This window comes from Wasmannia auropunctata, unplaced genomic scaffold, assembly GCF_000956235.1.
Source record: "Wasmannia auropunctata unplaced genomic scaffold, wasmannia.A_1.0 LD335988.1, whole genome shotgun sequence".
Taxonomy (NCBI): Eukaryota; Metazoa; Arthropoda; class Insecta; order Hymenoptera; family Formicidae; genus Wasmannia; species Wasmannia auropunctata.
In genome coordinates this window covers 223698-243721 of record NW_012026902.1, presented here as the reverse complement: position 1 = coordinate 243721, position 20024 = coordinate 223698, and the positions used below count along the sequence as shown (strand labels likewise).

Genomic DNA, 20024 nt, shown 5'->3' with positions numbered 1-20024 from the left:
TCTCGAGTAGTTATGCAGCCAGGTCACGGCAGGTTGTCGTCGAATAGAATCGATATTTGCCGAGCGAAATAATAAATGCTTTTTTTCCCCTTCTGCTTCTTTGTTTCTTTCTGCCTCTCTTTTTTCACGGAAAAAGAAATTTAATCGAAGCAACTTTCGACATAACGAAAATATCTTTAACTGGAAATTTAATCGATCAAGAAATACTGTTGTATAAAAATTGCGTTTGTTTCACCTTACCTGCATTAACGGCAAAAAAATAATTTAAGCAAAAAATATATAACTTTACATTGCAGCGCATAATTCCCCGTAGACTTATTTATGGAGATAATTTTTCTGTATGTTCTTTTCACAAAGATGATCGATTTTTGTTGAATTAATCCTTATGAAGACCATCAATAGATAATGAACGTCTTTTATCGAGGTAGGCTACATACAATAATCTTTCCTTCCATTAAAAGCCGATCTATTAATTATCCATGGATCCATGCATTACGTGCGGCTGCAAATCGGCCATTTTAATAGCTTTGAAGTCTGTCATATCGATATAAACGTCCCTTTTAACAGTGATTATTATAATGAAATAATATCCCTTCCCAGCTACCTCTCCCTTTAATTTCGTTCGATGGGCCACTTACCGCGACTGAATTGTGGTCTCTCGGTGCCCGCTGAGCTCGACAGTGGTCTTTAATTAAATATTTATAGCTTTGCCTGTAATATGAATTTATATGAAATAATATATTTAATCTGGCTTTTGTGTACATATATATATATATATATATATATATGTATTTAAAAAGAAATAAAAAGAAATATTCATTTTAAGTGTTTGAAACCTTCAAAATATACATATATATATATGTATATTTTGAAGGTTTCAAACACTTAAAATGAATATTTCTTTTCTTTATGTGTTACATAATTTTATTTAATTTCTGATGTCACTCACTTTAGATTTTTTACATTTGTTTCATATATTGGTACATAAATAACATTAATATTAATATCCAAGATATTTTTTTATTGTTAGTGTTCTCTTAATCTTTATTTCTCTCTTGACGAACGATATAGTAGAGAAAGAGATTATAACGATGGTAAATTTTTCCTTCGGAGGATATCGTTACATTGTCTCCAGATAATCCTCTCTCTAATCCACTAATCTTGGCCTATCGACTCACAAGTCGCATAAGGCCCATTTCGGACGAAAGCTATCGGTACTCAATGTAACAACCCTTTTCGAACCACTTCGAGATAAGGAAATGGGAGCGTAGGGAATCCGACTCACATGGTTTTCTTATCGCTGACCAAGGTAATGCTTTTCTTTTGCACCCTTTTGGGCGTAAATCATGTCGATTAAACGTGATTTAAGGCGAATAAACCCACAAAACACCCTGCCTTCTGAAATAAAATTCTTTTAATTCTTAATAAAAATTTAACATATTTAACATTTTTAAAGGAAGAGAAATAGCTCTCTCTTCTTTTGAAATAAAGAATTTATAAAAATATTCAAATGTAATTTGCGAAATTTTAATATATGTTTTAATATTTGTATATAGAAAATATGTGTCTTTTAGATATAATTAAAAATGTTCATTCTCATGCAATTCTAAAGATAGTGAAAAGCATAGGGAGAGCATTCTTCTTAATTTATTTTTAGTTATAATATGAAGAGTTTGTGAAAAATATTTCTTTTAGTTGCATAAGTATCAAATAATATGTATGAGTGTTAAAAGTTTTGAATTTATATATAAGAAGAAAAGTGCAATTTGAATCTCCGAATATAAAATCAACATGATGATCTCTTATCGCGACTTAAATCTAACCGTTACTCCTGTGGCACCCTATGGTGAGTGGGTGCAGTATTCGGGAGGGCGAGTACCTCCCGTTAGTAATATTACACGATGTGCCGGAGAAGTAGGGGCGAGAGGGCCAGTGAGCTATGGATCGTCGACCCTCGCAGTCGGCGGTTAACGTTCGAATACCTCGTACGTTACGTTCGAAACCGTAATCCAAAGGCGTTGGAGTGATAAAGCACTACCCTTTGTATTGTCCGGGATGAAAATTGTAGTGAACATAAATTGTCTTAATTGGTGGTCCTAATATTGAGTATGTCTTCGTAAAAGTGAAAATGGCGATTTGGTTAAAAACTATTCCTTAAATCTTCCTAAATAAAAAAGGAAAAAATTATCGAATAAAATGAGTTAAATGAATTAACAGATTATTGGCAAATGTAACAGATGCCAAGACGATGATAAATATGACAAAAAATTTAAATTTTGTTGTGAGATTTTCAATTTTTAATTAGTAAATTAGTAAAAGAACTTATAAGTACTTAGAGATTAAATATGGTAGAATCGTGAAGATAAATAATGTAAATTTATGAAACTTAAGTTTAAATTGTTATTGTTGAAAAAAATCTGAAGAAAATTTGTTGCTGACATAAAATACTTATGTTAGATGTAGATACCATCGCGAGATCAATCAACACGTGTTAGGACTTGAAATGAGATGTGAAATTATACAGGAGACAATTGTAGGTCATCCTCGACATCCCTATTTCCTCATGGGGAAAACTGTGTAATAGGCTTGCATTGGGTTTGCTAATTACTATTACATATATGTATATAGACTATATCAATGTGTTAATTCGTGACTGTGGTCTGGATAAACTCAGAATAATATCGATCGTCGATTAATTAACTGTGACATGCTAATTTCGCGAAAAGTTTAATTAATAATGTGTCTAGCTATCATAATACAAAAATTAAAAATATAATATGCATAAGATGTATCAGAAATAAAAATTGTGTAAAATATTATTTTATCTAAGAATAATAATATTTTATGGATTAATTAATATAGTTAATATACTAATTAATATATAAGATTGGTGGAAGGAATTTTAATAACTATTCTTATACAGAATGTAGCATTGCAGTTATAGAACATTTTAGTTTTTTTACGAAAAACTGTTAAAAAGAAAATGGCAATTAGGAATTGCTCGAAAAATTGGAATAAAACAGCAGCGAAATATTAGTAAAATGATAGACGATAAAATAAAATTGCAATAAAAGAGAAAATGTTTGTTACGTGTGAATGATAAGCAGAATTTGCGAACTTCTTTTATTGGAAAGGAATAATGGTGAGTAATTTTTCTAATTTAAAACTACTCAAAAAATGAAATAAGAAACAAAGTGACACTAATTTTTCTTTGAAGACATTTTGAACTTATTTTTAATTGCTTATATCTATGCTATATTAATATTATAATTAGAGTTTTTTCTAAATTTTGAATAAGACTATCTGGAATACAATTTGTGAACATAATTTTGAACAAAAATAAAGGTATACAAGTAACGTCATTGAAGAGAAATCGTCCTTTGTTTGAGAATTATCCTTGAGACGGTCTAATAAATCAATATCATTCCGGCCACCACTCAAGGCATCGTCGCCTTCCCGCGTGGTTGGTGCGCGTTTTACAATCGTAAAAAAGAGATGTTTTCACGTCGACGATTTCGGAAAATAAACCTCGGACCATGCCGTGAAAGGGTTTCGGAAAGCCATCTACTCGGAAGAGGCGCGCCCGGTTTATTTGGTTCTCTCGTTCTCGGTTACGCGTACCTCAAAGGCGCGCGAATGTTTGCTATTTCCTGTCGACGAGGTTGATTATACCTGGTATGCTTTTTAGTACGAAAAAATGATGAAATTTATCGTGAAAAAATTAAATGCAAAAGATAAAAATATAGTAAATTCAGAGACTATACTAAAAGAATTAGTAGAAACGTTGAAAGTAGAATTAGAAAATAGATGTGAAAATGTAAGTCAAATTTTGTTAAATCAATGAAATAGATAAAGTTAAATATAACAAGGACAGAAGCACGATAAATCTAGAAGGAAAAATGATAAATTTTTAAAAATTAATAGCAATGACAAATATTGAAAACACAAAAATATATTATAAATTCTAAAAACAGAAGAAAGTATTAAAAATAGAAAGCTGATGCATTTAGAAATCAGTAAAGAGGAATAATTTTTGAATAAAATCGCCGATTTTTTAATAAATCATTTTACAAAATGAATATTTTTTATTAAAAATTGATATTTCTTTACTAGAGGAAGTAATTCAAGCTTTTAAGCTCTTTCTTTAAACATAGAGAAAAATATAAAGAAAAACAAAAAATTTTAAATGGAAAAAGATGAATAAACCAGTGTGCGTCCTTCTTTGCAAAGGTCAATTGGTAGGAAAAAAACGTGGTTTTTTGATCCGCGGATTTTTTATCTCATGTTTATGGTTTTTTCACCATGCGTACGTTTACGATTCTCGCCTTAAAAGCCTAAAAAGCCTTTCTGCTTCCATCCCTGTGAATCACTTACGTTTCCACGTGGAGAAATGGGAGAAGAACACCCTCATTTTGCCTAGATAAACATTTTGATGTCCAAAGACCTCTTATTTCTTATTCTGTTTTCTAGAAAATTTTACATCGTTTAAAGTATCAATTACGTTTAAATGATTAAAAATCGTTATAATTAAATTATTTCCTTTAATTATTTTTTATCTGAAATTTTTATTTTCTAATAATTTATACACTCCATTTCATTTATGTATATTTTTCATGAAAATGCAAAAGTGTTAATGCATTTTTTATAATAGCTAGTACATAACAAGCGCGCGCCTCGCGCGCGCTGCGTATTGAATCCCAAACATCTTCCAATAACATTTATACCAATTTACATTTTAATTAAACAAATTTTAACAATTTTTGATAAAAAATTAATTTAAAACAAAAATGACGCTTTGCGCGGTACGTATTAAACTCCATACATCTTCCAGTAACATTTATACCAAATTACATTTTAATTAAACAAATTTTAACAATTATCAATAAAATGACGTGTTAATCGGCTCTATTGAATCGGCCATTTTTAAATAAAATCACGATTTTTTTTAAAATAGTTACATATAATTCATCTTTAAGATGAGCCCAGAAAGAAGTATATCTTTATTTTTTTTGGAAGATATGAATTTTTAAACATTGGGGAAAAGAGGCTTCGATGCAGGTAACACGGCAATTTTAAGATAGGAATCTTTTCTTAATATTTCTAGTATCGTATTTATGTGAAGGAAAGGTCGAAGAATACAGAATTTAGAAAATGAAATAATGAAAAATCGTTGTAGCGTCGCGTCATGATGGCGCCCATGTTCTGAATCATGCCACGAAGGTTGTGACTTCTGTCATACTCAGAAAAAATCAATATCTCTGATCTTTCGAGAGTTTTTAATCTTGCTTGGACCCAGATGATGATTAAATATCGACCTTGTTTTATTAGATACTCGCTTTTTTTAAATATTTAATTATAAGAAAAATATCGTTATATTCAAACAATTTTTAAAATTGTTGTATTATATTGTAAATTTTACTTAATATCTCTTAACACACGTAACAATTTTATTATAATATATTTTAGGATATGTAAAGTAATTTCTTTGGAAAATTTCTTTATATTTTAAAAATTTTGAATAATTTGATAAAATATGATTCTAAATTAAAATGTATACAATTTATATGTGATTAACATATATCATTTCTATGACAAACAGAGAGTTCCGGGTGGAGGGGGTGTGATTGTGGGGGGTGGCGGAGGATCGGCCACCCCCCAAGGGGCGCAGCAGGGTAGTCACAATCTAGTGTACCGCGTGGTGGGCTCACGTGGGCATTCCGGCGGTCACCATCCGCACGTGAAAAAGTCCGACAGTTCTCAGCAAACTGAGAGCTCGGCCTTCAAGCACCAGCAGCACCAACAGCATCAGCACCAGCAGCATCAGCAGCAGCAACAGCAACAGCAGCAGCAGCAGCAGCAACAGGGCTCAAACAGCTCTAGCAGTACTATCAGTTCCAACAGCCAGCAATGGAAGAAGTATATCGAAGCGGGCGCCGCAAGAGAGAGAGACAAGGAGGGCGCACCACCCAGCCCTAGTCCTTCTAGAAGATCGCAGGTACTTCTGGAAATATTGAATTTTTTGGACTTTAGGACTTTCTCTCTTTATTCATAATTTTATTGTAGATTTTTATTGTAGATTAATCATTAAAATTGACCTTTTATATGAATATGAATTAAATAATTATTATACTGATGATTGAATAATAATGATTTTCATATAAAGGAAATAGGATTATAATATAATAGACTTATATTATCCTCTGTTTATATATATGTATATGTATATATATATATATATATATATATATATATAAAACAATACTTACTTATTTTAACTATTAATGATATTAATAATAATAATCATGTAAATAATTTAAATGTAGGATAAACATCGGAAACAGACCATGGCCGAATATGCGAATGGCGAGAAACCGCAAAAAGTTTCATCGGGCACATCAACTGGCAACAGTAGCAAAGTTCGTGGGGTACCGCAAAGTTTTGGCTACGTTAAGAGGCATAGTGCGGGCACCAGTTCGAGTCCCAACGGTGTCCAAAATGGTAACAAAGATGCCACCAGGACGGCGCAAGTTAGCGCTGTGCCGAGGACTAAGGTAACGTAAAAATTGTTAAAAGATATATTCTATCAAGTTTTGTTTGATTTTTAGAAATTTTGATTCTTTTTTCAATTCTATTATTTTTCAAAGCTTGTATTTTTGGCAAGAGCAAATAATAACTATGCTAAAGAAAACTTAAAATAAAAGTTCAAACACAGAAATTGATTTCATAAATCAAATAACTCAAGATTAATTTAAGATTTTATTTAGAACTAAACAGTTTTTTCTTAGTTTAGTTCATAGTCAGATTTACTAGATAAGTAAAATAGAGGAATTAAGTTTAATAAATTATATACATATAAGCTGTTCCTTTGGGTACAGGTCAAAGTGTCCGGTGGCACGCAGACGTGCACTACAGAATTGCAAGCAAATTCCTCGGGATCAAATCAAGGTCATCACTACAAAAGCTACAGCCTCACCGGTCCCAGTGCTAGTCAACTCTCACAATCAGTTCGAGATCGTCTCATGCTGGGCTCACAGAGCCTGCCGAAACCCGGTAGTCCAGAATTCACTGCTCTTTTTGCATCTGCCCATCATCGCGAGAGAGGAGCTGGCGTTGGACCAGCGAGCACATCATTTTCGCCCCGGGTATTGAAACCGTCTGACGGCAGTCTCAGCGACACATGCAGTAATTACGCTGCACCTGATCTTCAGGGTTACTACGGCACACCCAACAGCCCCTATACCACTTCATGGATGAGACACAGCAACACTTATACGCCCAGTGGACGATCTCAAGGTAATCCGAATAGTCTTTTAATATTTTAAATTATAAAATTATACCAAGATTCATATAAATATAAATAGAATGAGAATTTGTTCTTTTTCTCTGATTAACATGATTATAATTATTAATTACAGTATATGTAACAAACCAAAAAAAGAACTCATATTATTTAACTCTAGAAAATATTTTTTTCTTAACAAATATATAATAATTGGAAAAAATTTACTTTCAAATACTTTCAAATTATTCGAAGATTCATTATTTATATGATTAACTCAGATTTTCGACATTAAAAGTGTTTTATGCAAACGCATATATTTAACTGTGTTGTATTGATATATTTAACAATATTTACAATATTTAACAATATATATAATATTTAATTTTATTACATTTTACAAAAATTTCTTTGAAAGGAGGACCGACAAATAAGGCCAAATTCTGCCTCACGATCGAACCTAAACTAATCTTTAAAAATCTTAAAAAATTCGAAAATAATCGACACGAAATAGTGGGAAAGTTGTGAAAATAACGCTAACGAATAGTAAGCTATTCAGTTTTAATATTGATTTATACGTAGAATTTAGAAACCAAAAACAGTCTATCCTACACCAACTTTAGGAAATTGCTTTATTTAGGGTCCTCTTTTCTTATTTTAAACTTTTTATTTTTATTTTAAAATTATGACAATTCTTTTAGGAATGGGTTTATGCGAAGCGGATAGCGTGGAATCATTGGGCTCGCATCGCGCGAGCTTGACACATGCTCGTCTCCTAATGCATCAGAGAGATTCTACGGGATCCCCGGCGCCGCCCAGACTAAACAGGAGTAACTCGATCAGGTGAGAAATTCTCAGCGTATCACATCTTGTTTATTGGGATTTCCATTTTCCCGGCTACATTCTTAAGAGATTTTCCGACCGTGATATTTTATTTTAATAATATTTTTATATTTACCTTTTATTACATTACAGAATGAAAGAATTTCATGATATCTAAATCTAAAATTCAATAAATATTTTTAATCAATATAAATGTTTTATCAAAAATATCAGAAATATCTTTAATACGATTAAATAAATACATATATATCAATACATTTCTAGTTTAGTTAATATTATTTAAATATTTATAATTAAAGGAATGTTTTGAGTCGATTGTTCGAGGACTCTTTTGGAAGTCACAATCTGATTTGGGGAATCATAAATGTTGATATTTATAATTGCTTAGATGCAACGTCCTTAGAATGTCTTCAGCATTAAATCTCTCGATCGACGAATTGCTTTTTTCCTTTCTTTGCTATTTCTTTTTCTCTTATTCTTTGATTAGTTGATTCGACCGTGAAATAACGCAGGACAATTTGATTGAACGTTTTAGCCATCTGCGAGACAGGACATTTCCAAGGTAGTGCGAAAATATATGCTCAGCGAGTCCATTTTCCATGCATAAGTATTAAAAAAACATGAACTGATTGTGAGTCGTAATCACATATACACACTCAAGAGTTGCTCTCACAAGCACCTGAAAAACGTATAAAAGCTTTAAAAAGCTCGGTTTTAATCCAATCCGTGAATTCAAAGATCTTTCGCAATTGTATCTTAAAAATTAGACTAAATTTTCAAATTTTTTGTATTTTAATGAACAGAAAAGAGATTTTTTTTATTTCTGAAATTGAAAATTATAGATTCTAAAATTTCGATCATTGACTTTTTAGAATCTTTAAATCCTAGAACTTAAAACATAAATTCTAAAACATGTAAAATTATAGATTTTATGATCTGTGGATTTTTAATCTTTAGAATTTTTGTATCTAAAATTTAGACCCGAGAAAATTAGAGTAGAATCATAGATTTACTAAACAATCTAGAATAAAAAATCTCATAGATTTTAAAATTTTTTAGATTCTTGATTTTTAGATTGTTTTAACAAGATGATTTTTCTAACAAGATTTTATGTTCTCTAAAGATTGCAAGACTCACGCAAATATAATTCACCGAATGTGCCCTACGTGTCTTTGACATATTGTTATTCGTGCAGCAGATTCTATATTGCCTATTATTGTTGCCAAAGTTCGTCATTCGATCGTGTTACTTGTGCAGCATGCATGCGCAGTGATGCTTCATCAATATTTCGGGCCGAGCAATCGAGAGCTATATGTATCCGCTATATATTCATTCTCATATTCGTCGTCGTAGGAATATTACATAACTCTTGGAAGGAGGGTAATCCCGTTTATTTGAATTAAACGAACAACTTAAATAAAAACTATTGGAAATGATAATGAATTTAAATCGGGGTGATGACGCGGATCGATAGCTCTTGCTCGATTTCCGCGAGATCGAGTGTGCGCGATGCTTACAAACCGAACCGGTCCTTGATTTTTTGTCGAGTGGAAATAAGCTTATCTTTTAATTAGAGGTCCCTTCCGGGATCTCGGCTAATTGCGCGCACACTCGGCAGGTAGACAAGCGTGTTCTCGTTGTCGGAGGGTTATCCAAGACACTCGAAACCCTCTTCTGTTAGTTCAAACAGCACATGACTGGTACTCTTGACCCTTCCTCAAGCCGGGAGTAAATCTTCTGTAACATAAATATCGCTCTTCAGCTACAAAAATAATTTATCTGTAATTTGATTAATACACTAAATTATATTTTAATTCTATATATTTTAACAATCAATTTTATATCTTTATTGATTTAAAAAAATTTGAAACATTAAAATATTGAATATATAAATAAAAAAGAATGAAAATTTTAAGTAATTACAAGTTTTAAAAAACGAGAACGTGCTTATTTGATAAAGTAGTAGTAAAAATAAATAGGTTTACAAGAGTAGACTATTACAATAGTATAACTAAAAATATACAGGTCTTTTCTAATATTATTCTATTAAAAACCTATGGCAATTATGTTTACCATTATATTGATTAAATGTGTCGCGCGATGTCGATAAAATATTCCAGACCAAAGGTGATCCTTTTGGAATCTAGTTCGATAGAGTAGCCGTTTAGAGAGATGTCTCGAGGGGAATGTAGAGAACATGTCGCGTTTGTGTTTTTACAGGTCCACTAAGAGCGAGAAGATGTACCCGTCGATGTTGGCTCGTGGAAGCGGCGCCTCGTCATCGGTGGGCGAGGAGGTCGGGATCGGCATGGGAGTCGGAGTCGAGCCGTATTACAGCGTTCCCGTAGGATCGGCGGGATGCACCGGCCAGCACTGGTCCCAGCCGACGTCGCCGACACCCACTCATACTTCACGGCAGCCGCCAAACTTGTACCAGCACGTACACAAGGACGATGACAGTGAGTGTGAATATCGTAAAGCACAGAATATAGTGCAACATTTTTCTGACAACTTATCATGGCAAAGGTACCGATTTCAACGTAACTTTCCTAATTGAATTTTTCACAAATAATTTTTCAAAAATAAAACATAAATATTGCACTGCATTCTTCTTAATGTAAAATAAAATGGGTTAAAGTCTCAAAAGCTGATTATAATTAGTACACTTAGTATATTACAGTACTAAAAGAAAATAATATATAATGAAGAGAAAAAGATAGAAATAAAATTTTACAAACTGCTCGAAGCAACGCATTATTTTTAGGGATCATAGAAATTTTAAAAAATCTGACAAGTTATTCTGTATGCGTGTGCGTGTATATATTTATGCAAATGATACAATTGATTTAGTTTCCAAAATCTGTGACACTTTCAAGCCCAAAAAATGTTATCGAAAATGATTCTAAAATTGAAGATTGAATTTATAAACATGCAATAAGAAGAATTTTGTGTTTGTTTCAGTTCATGGTTCTTCGGTATCCTTGGTGTCTACCGCGAGTAGCCTTTACAGTTCGGCCGAGGAGAAGCAGGCACACGAATTGAGAAAATTGCGTCGTGAATTACTGGACGCTCAGGAGAAGGTGCATTCGTTAACCAGTCAGCTTTCCACAAACGTGAGTACACAGCTTCAAATATACGCAATTTACGATTTTAACTTGTGTGATGTTATTTGAATTTCACACGAATATGAATTCTACGCCAACCTTAAAATGTATTCCTCTCTTATCGTGGTGATTGTTTGTTTCCGCGACAATTAGCACAGAGTTGTATCACCATAATTGCGGATAGTTGCGGATAGCGACTAATTAACACGACCAGATCTGTCACGGTCGCGAACGGGACACATGATGTAGTTAGCTATGTGGAAACAGAGCAAATTGGCGCAGATGATTAGTCGTAATTAATCGACAATTAGTAGACCCATGAGCCCAGTAGACTCTAATAGCTTTGAATCTCCAGAACCTGTTGCGACGATCCACATGACACGCATTCCATCAATAAATTTATTAGCTTCTGTATCGCATTCGTTTTACACTAGAGTATATGTTAAATGTTTAATATCTTTTAAAATTAAAAAAATTGTAATTACAAAGATTTTCCATTAATCTTATATTAATTTATTTTTTATAGATATTCTTAATCTGAATTTTATAATAACTTAATTTTAAATATTTTATTAAAAAATTTAATAGCATGCAAAATTAATATTTTAAATGTTTAGAATTAAAATATTTTAAAAATTTAAAGAAAGAATATTGAGTAGCTCACAAAAAGCTTTTTAATTCCAAAAGAGAATAGAATATCCAAAAGACCGAATATTAAACGTGTTAATATTCAACTGAATATTCAGCTAAAAACGGACATTTTTATTTGAAAAGCGCGCGTTGCGTAGAGTGAGTGATCCCTCGAATTCGCTGCACCTGCAGCCCAATCTTCTTTCTATTTTATATCGACAAGCCGAGACCTCGTGATTCTCGCTGCACCTGCAACCGAATGGCGGCGGGACCACGAGGTCTTGGGTTGTCGACCAATAGAATGGAGCGTCACTCGGGCCCCGTAAACCGCTGCCAAGTGCTGTATGCCGTGGCGGATCCAGCGGATCGCGCTTTGCGCACTCACGCTCAGACTCGGACCACTCAGTTCCTCAGTTGGCGAGTTGGCGTCAGTTGGCGTCGAGATGCGCAGCGTTCTGCGTCGCGTTTATATTTTTCTCCGCGAATCGATCGTGACCCATCAGTGTTTGTTTGCGATCTGGATCAATACAGTGATTTAATATAGTTTAAAAGATTTGTTAACGCATGGATTAATAAAACGACGGCTTTGGATCGAAGGAGAGGATCAGAAAGAAAAGTAATTGCAACGGAATCGTTCGTCTGGATATCTGTCGATATTTTTCGGGTGCATATACGATGCATCAGCCTATCCTCTGATACGTTATCGCACGTTATCGACAAAGATATTTCGAATTATTGAGCATGTGAACATTGGAATGTTGATAACATTTTACTTTAGTTTGTTTACATTTTTTTAAAATGTGAGAAAATAGACACGTGCATTATTTACTTAAAGACTGACTTCTTTATATGATGAACTTGCAACATTAAATTTTCTTTGAGTAACTAAATTTATTCGTGATTATGATGATAACATAATTGCAGATCTTGTTCCCTTATATTAAATAATTCTCTATTGGATTTTCTATTAATCTTGCTATTAACTTAATTATTATCATTTAATTTTTTCTACAACTACTAATCTACAATATTGATTAACGTGACTGACGTAGCAGACTTTATAGAATATATAAATAAATATTTGGTTTAGTAAACAGTTTTAATTAAAAAATATTTGTTCATAAAATATTAATTGCGTGTCATTTATAATTTATATTGTTTTTTAGAATGATGTTCATCCAAGTTGAAAGTTTAAAATCTGAATCAAACGAAGAAGTTAAGAAAAATTGGAGCCATCTTTGATAATTTAATAATTTGATTATACTTTTTATGATAATTTCATTATAGTTAATTTTTACTAGTGAATTCTTGACGCAAGATTTTGCGTTAAATTAGACACCGCGAAAATTCACGTTCATCTTACTAGATATCGCGATTCTCTAAGTATGCCGCATTTCTCTCGCGTTACCCCTACAGCACAGTAACCTCTTTGCGATCTTCAACATCGAGGATGCCCATACACGAGATAATCGAATGCCATGAAAATTCATTTTGGATATAACATCCTTATATCTAAACGAGAAAACTAATTGTGTGTCTCTCTCTTAATTATGCAACTTATTTTAATCTCAAAACGAAGAAGAATTAAATTAATCAGGATTTTATTGTATCATGAAGTTCTCCTATAATTATCCCTTCAATTTATAATTCGATTAATTACTGCACATTAGTTAATTATTGAAGAGGAATCGTTCTAATCAAAAATAAATAGTAATTGGTAGTTTTCTTCATTATCCTTTGATGTGACTGAGAGACGTTGATGTCACATGGAGTAAGGAGACCTCGTCGAGGTCACAGGTTCGTTCATCGCACTCTCGGATGTACACATGTACATATATGGCAGAAATGAAGGGAATCCTAAGTCGTTCTTAGGAGTCGTGAATTTTTGCGCGGTCGCCAGTTACATTGCGCATTCCCGACGCGTAACACTGTCGTCGTCGTATACCTTCCTCTGTGTCCGTTTTTCTTTTTTCCGTATATACGACACCAACTCAATGCTGAAGAAATCTCATGATATCGTACCCGTATATAGTTATTGACACTCTATGTATGGCGAAGTTGTTGCAGAATAAGTGCAATCTCGATATAAGATGCCTACAGAACTTAGTTTTGCTTAAAAATTTTGTGTTGAAATAATACAATTCTGTATCTCAAAATTTGATACATTTTATTTTGGGGGGGGGGGGATACCTTAATTTATTCTAAAGTTCTAATTATATCTTAAAATAAAAATTTCTAATATTTTAGGTTTATATTAGATTTTATATATAACGATAGCAAATCGTGATAAGTGATCGCGTATACCGTGAAAAGCCGATCGATTGACACAATCGGTTAACTAATTAAATTTCTGGAACTATTATTTACTAATACTATCTTTCTTATCGGTATCACATATTGGCGCCAAGCAGAGTAGCACATACGGTCACAACATGCACATACACATGCACTTTAACTAACACTCCACACTCTAATTGTACGTTTAATTGCTCGTAGAACATAAATCGCCGCGAAACGCTTGACGGAGCGGAAAATCCAAAGCGTTCGCTCGATCCAAAATGCGAGCCGAATCATTTCCTGCGAGTCTCCTCCGCTACATGATCGCTAATTGTCCAGATTTTTTCCTTGGATCGTGCTAATTGCACTGTAAACAGACGAGCCGCTGATGCTAATCCATAAAAACGCGATCGCGATTATCTCTTTCTTTATTTTATTCAGGTAAAAAGTGACGAACTTTCATCGTTCTCTAGCATACAAAGATTTCAGGCAATCGTAATTCTCCTAGTTTTCACAGACTTTTAATTATTGGACTTAATTTTTTTATGTAAATTTTGAAAAATTTCTCTTATCGCTGTTTAAATCAACTATTTTTTACTGAAACATCATTAAAACTATAAGTACGTAGGAATATCTTACTTCAGAAATTTTCATATATCTTTTTATTAGTTAAAAATTCTAATGTTACGCGAAAATGCAATGAACCGCATCATAGTTGTAATTAGAGGTTTAGAGAGTGAAATACCTGTATAGACGCTTCTAGCTCCGGAAGCTGGGCAACAGGTAGTAAAACTTTGTAGAAACCGACCACCGCCTCGGGGAATTCGAGAAGATGATTGGCTCGTACATGGAAATTTAAATCTCTGCTCAGCTTGATCCTCTGTTTTACGATCGCGTATCACACGCCCCGTTATCGTAACGCGAAGCAGCCTAATTTCTACTGATAGATCGCGCGTGATAGAATGTATGTTTATTACATCCGACAAATAAATCGCGATCAATTGATCGCATCATCGAGATTTACGGTGAATGTTTTTATAATATGTTTTACAATTACGTCATATTACCGCTTATGCTTCTCGTATTAGTAAAAAAGAATACAAGGTAGTCATATTATAGATTTATATACATTATATTGTAATACAATAATTTTACTTATGATGATAAAAAGTTCAGGAATTATGTTCCCAATAGTTTACATTTCCTGTATTAGTGATTATGCGATCTTATTTGAAACTTTTATTGTTTATTTATTTTTAATAATGCCTGCGAACACTTTATTTTCGACACACATTACAGACTCGTAAACATATGGTACTTAAAAAGGTTCAAGGTTTTAAGTCACTTCAGTATCTAAGAGATTTGAGTTCAGTTTTAAACAAGACTATCGTTTCAAAAGAGGAAAAATAATTTTAAACGTTATTTTTTAAATACAACTTAAAAATTATTAGCACGAATTAGTTTACAAGAGAGACTGTCACGCGTGCATATTTTGATCGTAGAATCCTGCTGATAAAATACAATTATATTTTCAGGAATAAAAGATATCCTGCCGGATAAAATTATAAATCTCTGAACCCCCTTGATTCTTTCGATGAATCGCCGTCGTGAATTTACGAAAGCGATTAGCAAATTCAGAAATATTTATCGGAAAAAATAGCAGTGTAAAAGATTCAGCGCACGTTGTGACGTTGATCCTTGCGAGACATTGTATCGAAAGCAAAGAGCAAAGAGCAAGAGAATACATATGCTGACAATACATATGCTGCTTTCGTTCTTTTGTGTGCAGGCCCACAAAATTTACGACCTCCTCGCTTGACCCCGCGATTTTACGGCGACAACAATCGATCCTCAAACGAAAGCTTCGGGATAAATCCCTTAAATCCCTTAAATTTTCCAAGAATATCGTCTTTCCAAAGAAATTCGATCAACGTGATTTCTTACAATTTCCATAGATTTTCATGGACAATACACAGGATGTCCTCGTAAAATTTTAAAATTTATATATACAATAAAATAAAATTAATCACTATATATATTATTCAATATTTTTGAGAATATTTTATTAAATTTAAATATTTTTTTATAAATTTTTTTATGAAAAATATTTAAATTTAAATATTGAAATGATTTTATATATATAAATTTTGTTTATTTAAAGTTTCTTATGAAATTATGCAACCGCTAAGAAATAAATTAAAGCCAAATTATGTTAAAATAAAAATAGCCTTTATGCATGAATGTAATTACGATTATGTAAAGATATTTACAATTTTCATCTTTCTTAAGTTTTTCATTTTTGAGATTATTATTAAGTACTAAATCTCATATTATATGTAATATATTTCATATCCCACTGTATTATTTGCAGTTATATGCTATTTACTTCATATGTGGTTTTTTTTTAGTTGTTTAGGAAGCTCTTAATAAATACCTTCTGTTAAATTTAATGCACTTTTGAAAAGAGAAACTGGTAAGAAGAAAGTTTCGGTATCTCCCGGATATAACACTCCGGACGAGTCCAACGACTCGTTGTTAATCGCGACTTAGAATGATTCACGTTGCCAGTTCGACTTTTACGAGTGACTTTGCTGTAAATAATTACATCACTTCCGACTATCCTTCGATACTCGATGTTACAACACCTTGACCATGTGGCGCAGAAGCGTTCCTCAATTCAGATAGCGTTTAGATCGATTAATCCTTAGAGCATAATTAAAAACAGAGATTATTCGAGTTGTTACTAGCCAGTCGACCGGAATACATCACTGGCCCAGATACTGTTGCTCTCATGTGTATATATATCATACATATGGCACATATGTATATCCCATTAACGATTCTAGCACACGGTGGCGTTTTTCTTGCGATAATTTAGCGGCCAACGCGCGCATATACTTGCACTTAACTCACGTAATGCGAGAATTTCACCATTTACTTCATTACGTCGCATAATTCGTCACTCTTCCGAGGTACACACTCGCATTGTATTTGCCAATAGTATCGAATACTTTAAAACTTGTAAAAATGCGAAAATAGATAAAAGAAAAGATAAAGTCAAATCCGTCTAAAGTTTTTATTGTGAGCAAAACTCTGTTTAAATTTTATTAAGTATTGACATCTATGTTCTTTTTCTATAGAAGTTTTTCTTAGAAAGGATGATTGACTTTGAAAATAAAATTTTTTACTCAATAAAGAAATAACATTGTATTTACGTTTAAAATTCCTCGTATCTCGAAATTTGAATGCAGTATAGACCAATCATTGATCTGTCTACTAATTAGTAATTCTAGCGCGCATCAGATTTTTATTTTTATTTTTTCCGCTTTTGCGTGGCCGATCACGCGATGCATATATTTCCATTAATTAATCTGTAATCTCTAACCGCACCCATACTACACACACCATATAAAGTAACATACTAATCACAAATAGTAATCAATATCTATTGCTATCAATATGTATGTATGTTGTGTGTGTGTGTGTGTGTGTGTGTAGAATATTTACATTAAATTGGACATTGAATATTAAATGTCGAATTCGTGATAGAGTCAAATAATGCATTTTCATAGATACATTAATGATAAGGATATAAATATTAATATTGAAATATATGTATATACATATATTATATATTGAAATTTAATATTAAATAACTAATTTTAATATCTACTTAATAACAGAAGATTCCTATGTTGACATTGGACTTCGACGTGAAAAGTAATTATGGAAATTATGGAATAAAATAATTTCTATATGAAATATTAAATTTCGACTTCTATTCAGAGGAATAGAGTACTCTACTAGCAAGGACACTCTCTACTAGGAAGGGAACTCAGGGACGTACACGTCGTCTTAGACGAATCATGAACTTGGAGCGAGAGACAGTATATACCGAGGGCACGCGTGGGAGTTCCGTTAATCCTCAGGACTTGCCGAGCGGCGGGCCCATTGGCGCAGTCAGCCATAAATTACAGTCATTATTATCCTCGCGGTCCTCCCGCAAAATGATATCCAGCAGCAACACTCTCTCTGCATCATGAAACTTTTATAACCAGTTTCTCCGATTTTTTTTCTCCGACAAAGTGTTGCGCGAATTCCACTCTCGTGGCTGAACTTTATGATTCAATCCGAATATGGAGTATTTCGATGAGAAGTGAAGTTGACAGTCGAAAAATGGAAAACATGTCTATTTCAGAGTCGATGAAGAGATGAATTAACAGAGGAAATTATTTTAATAGTAGCGCAGTTGATTTTAATAGTGGTATTTGAATAAATAATTTCTCTTAATAATAATGTGTGATGCAAATTTTTATTTGATGATATATTTAAACTTAATTGTTATATAATTATTTTGAATTTTTTAATTTTAAATTTGACTATTATATGCTCGTATCAAATCACAATATATTTATATTTTTAATTTTTAATATTCAATATTTAATATGATTTTTCACGTTCAATGATATTTTATGTTTTAATATTTTTCAATCAATCTGAATGTTAAGATTTTTGAGAAAAAACAATTACCAAACTTTCAAAGGCTATTGATCGGGGTCTACGCCATTGAATCCAAGGGTCTGGCCCGGATCCTGCAGCCTCTCGTGACGAGTACATGCACAAGCTTATCTTTTGTCGACGTTTTCCTTTCATGAAGCAAGACAGCCTGAAACGCTTCCTCAAATCATATACTTCTTCCATCCAACTCGAAATCGATAGTGGATTAGTTAGTATTGATTCGTCTCGATGGCCAATCAGCTATCCAATTATGCGAAACTCTGACAGAGAATTCTCGCGTTTTTCGTGATTGTTACGTTAGTGGAAATAAATTCCGCGAGGATAAAAAAAATCCCAAAGACGTCCTTAGTTTAGGGTTATTGAAATCCCCGTGCATCAAAGATATCGTGAATGACCCGAGAGCCTTGAATTTTTACCTATTTTCTGCTTAGGATATATGTTCAATATTTAAATTGAGACTGATGTATTTAAGCTTTCAGATGCTTGCATTCAAATCTTTTCTCCTTTTCGAATTTATATGTTCTTGAATTCTGAGATATTCATACGAAGAGATGTTGGCTCTCGAAGAAAAGACTTGAAAAGTAAGACGTTTACAAAGGCGGACGTGCGTGTTCAAGGCGGCCAGTTAATATCGAACATTAAGAGGAGAGACAAAAGGCGAAACAACAGCGCGACTTTTAATAAGCGAGACTGCGGGATTGGCTGGGCAGTTGGCTCCAATCAAGTCCCTGGGTCTCTTGGTCTCCGCGTTTATGCCTTCGGGGCCTTTGGCCGTCCATGCTCACGTACATATGTACTGGTCCATGAATTAAACCCACGAGCGATTGTGATGAATCATTATCGTCGCACTTATTATTATTACTGCCATCGCATCTTCATCTTCATTTCTATATATCTCAACTTTATTTCTTCCAATCTTTTCATCATTAGTTTCAAATAGTTATTTGCTATAAACTTTATTGCAGAAATACACGTTTTATTTGTTTTCTAATATAATTAATATAATATAATACAGATGATATCATAACATGTTTTAAAATTAATTTAATTACATAATCTAACATAATGTGCAATAAAAAATATATATACTATATACAGTAACAGCTACTTCAAAAATATAACTATGACAAAAAAAATATTTTATTTTGTAAGATCTTTTATTATTCTTATTGTAAATTAATAAGAAAAAAAATAATGTTTATCGTCTGTCATGAATTCTTTTTGATTGATATTTGTTTAAAATTTTAAATAAATTTAATCAATACAGTATTTAATGATATAATATTAAATTTAGAAGATTTTAAATGAACTATTCTTTCATTAAAATATATCTTTTATTACCGACGGTTTCTGCGAGATATCTGTTTTCAAAG

The 20024-nt window shown here is 32.6% G+C and overlaps 1 protein-coding gene across 1 annotated transcript in view; it reads left to right on the top strand.

Moving 5' to 3' along the window:
- The window catches only part of LOC105454176 (protein sickie-like), a 30727-nt gene extending 19211 nt beyond the window's left edge, over positions 1–11516 (top strand). The window contains exons 7-13 of the mRNA XM_011696606.1: positions 5600–5995; positions 6324–6551; positions 6876–7293; positions 7981–8122; positions 10343–10581; positions 11084–11235; positions 11421–11516. Of these exons, the coding sequence (XP_011694908.1) occupies positions 5600–5995; positions 6324–6551; positions 6876–7293; positions 7981–8122; positions 10343–10581; positions 11084–11235; positions 11421–11516 (1671 nt within the window). The remainder of the gene's footprint in view (positions 1–5599; positions 5996–6323; positions 6552–6875; positions 7294–7980; positions 8123–10342; positions 10582–11083; positions 11236–11420) is intronic.
- Positions 11517–20024: the final 8508 nt, after the last annotated feature.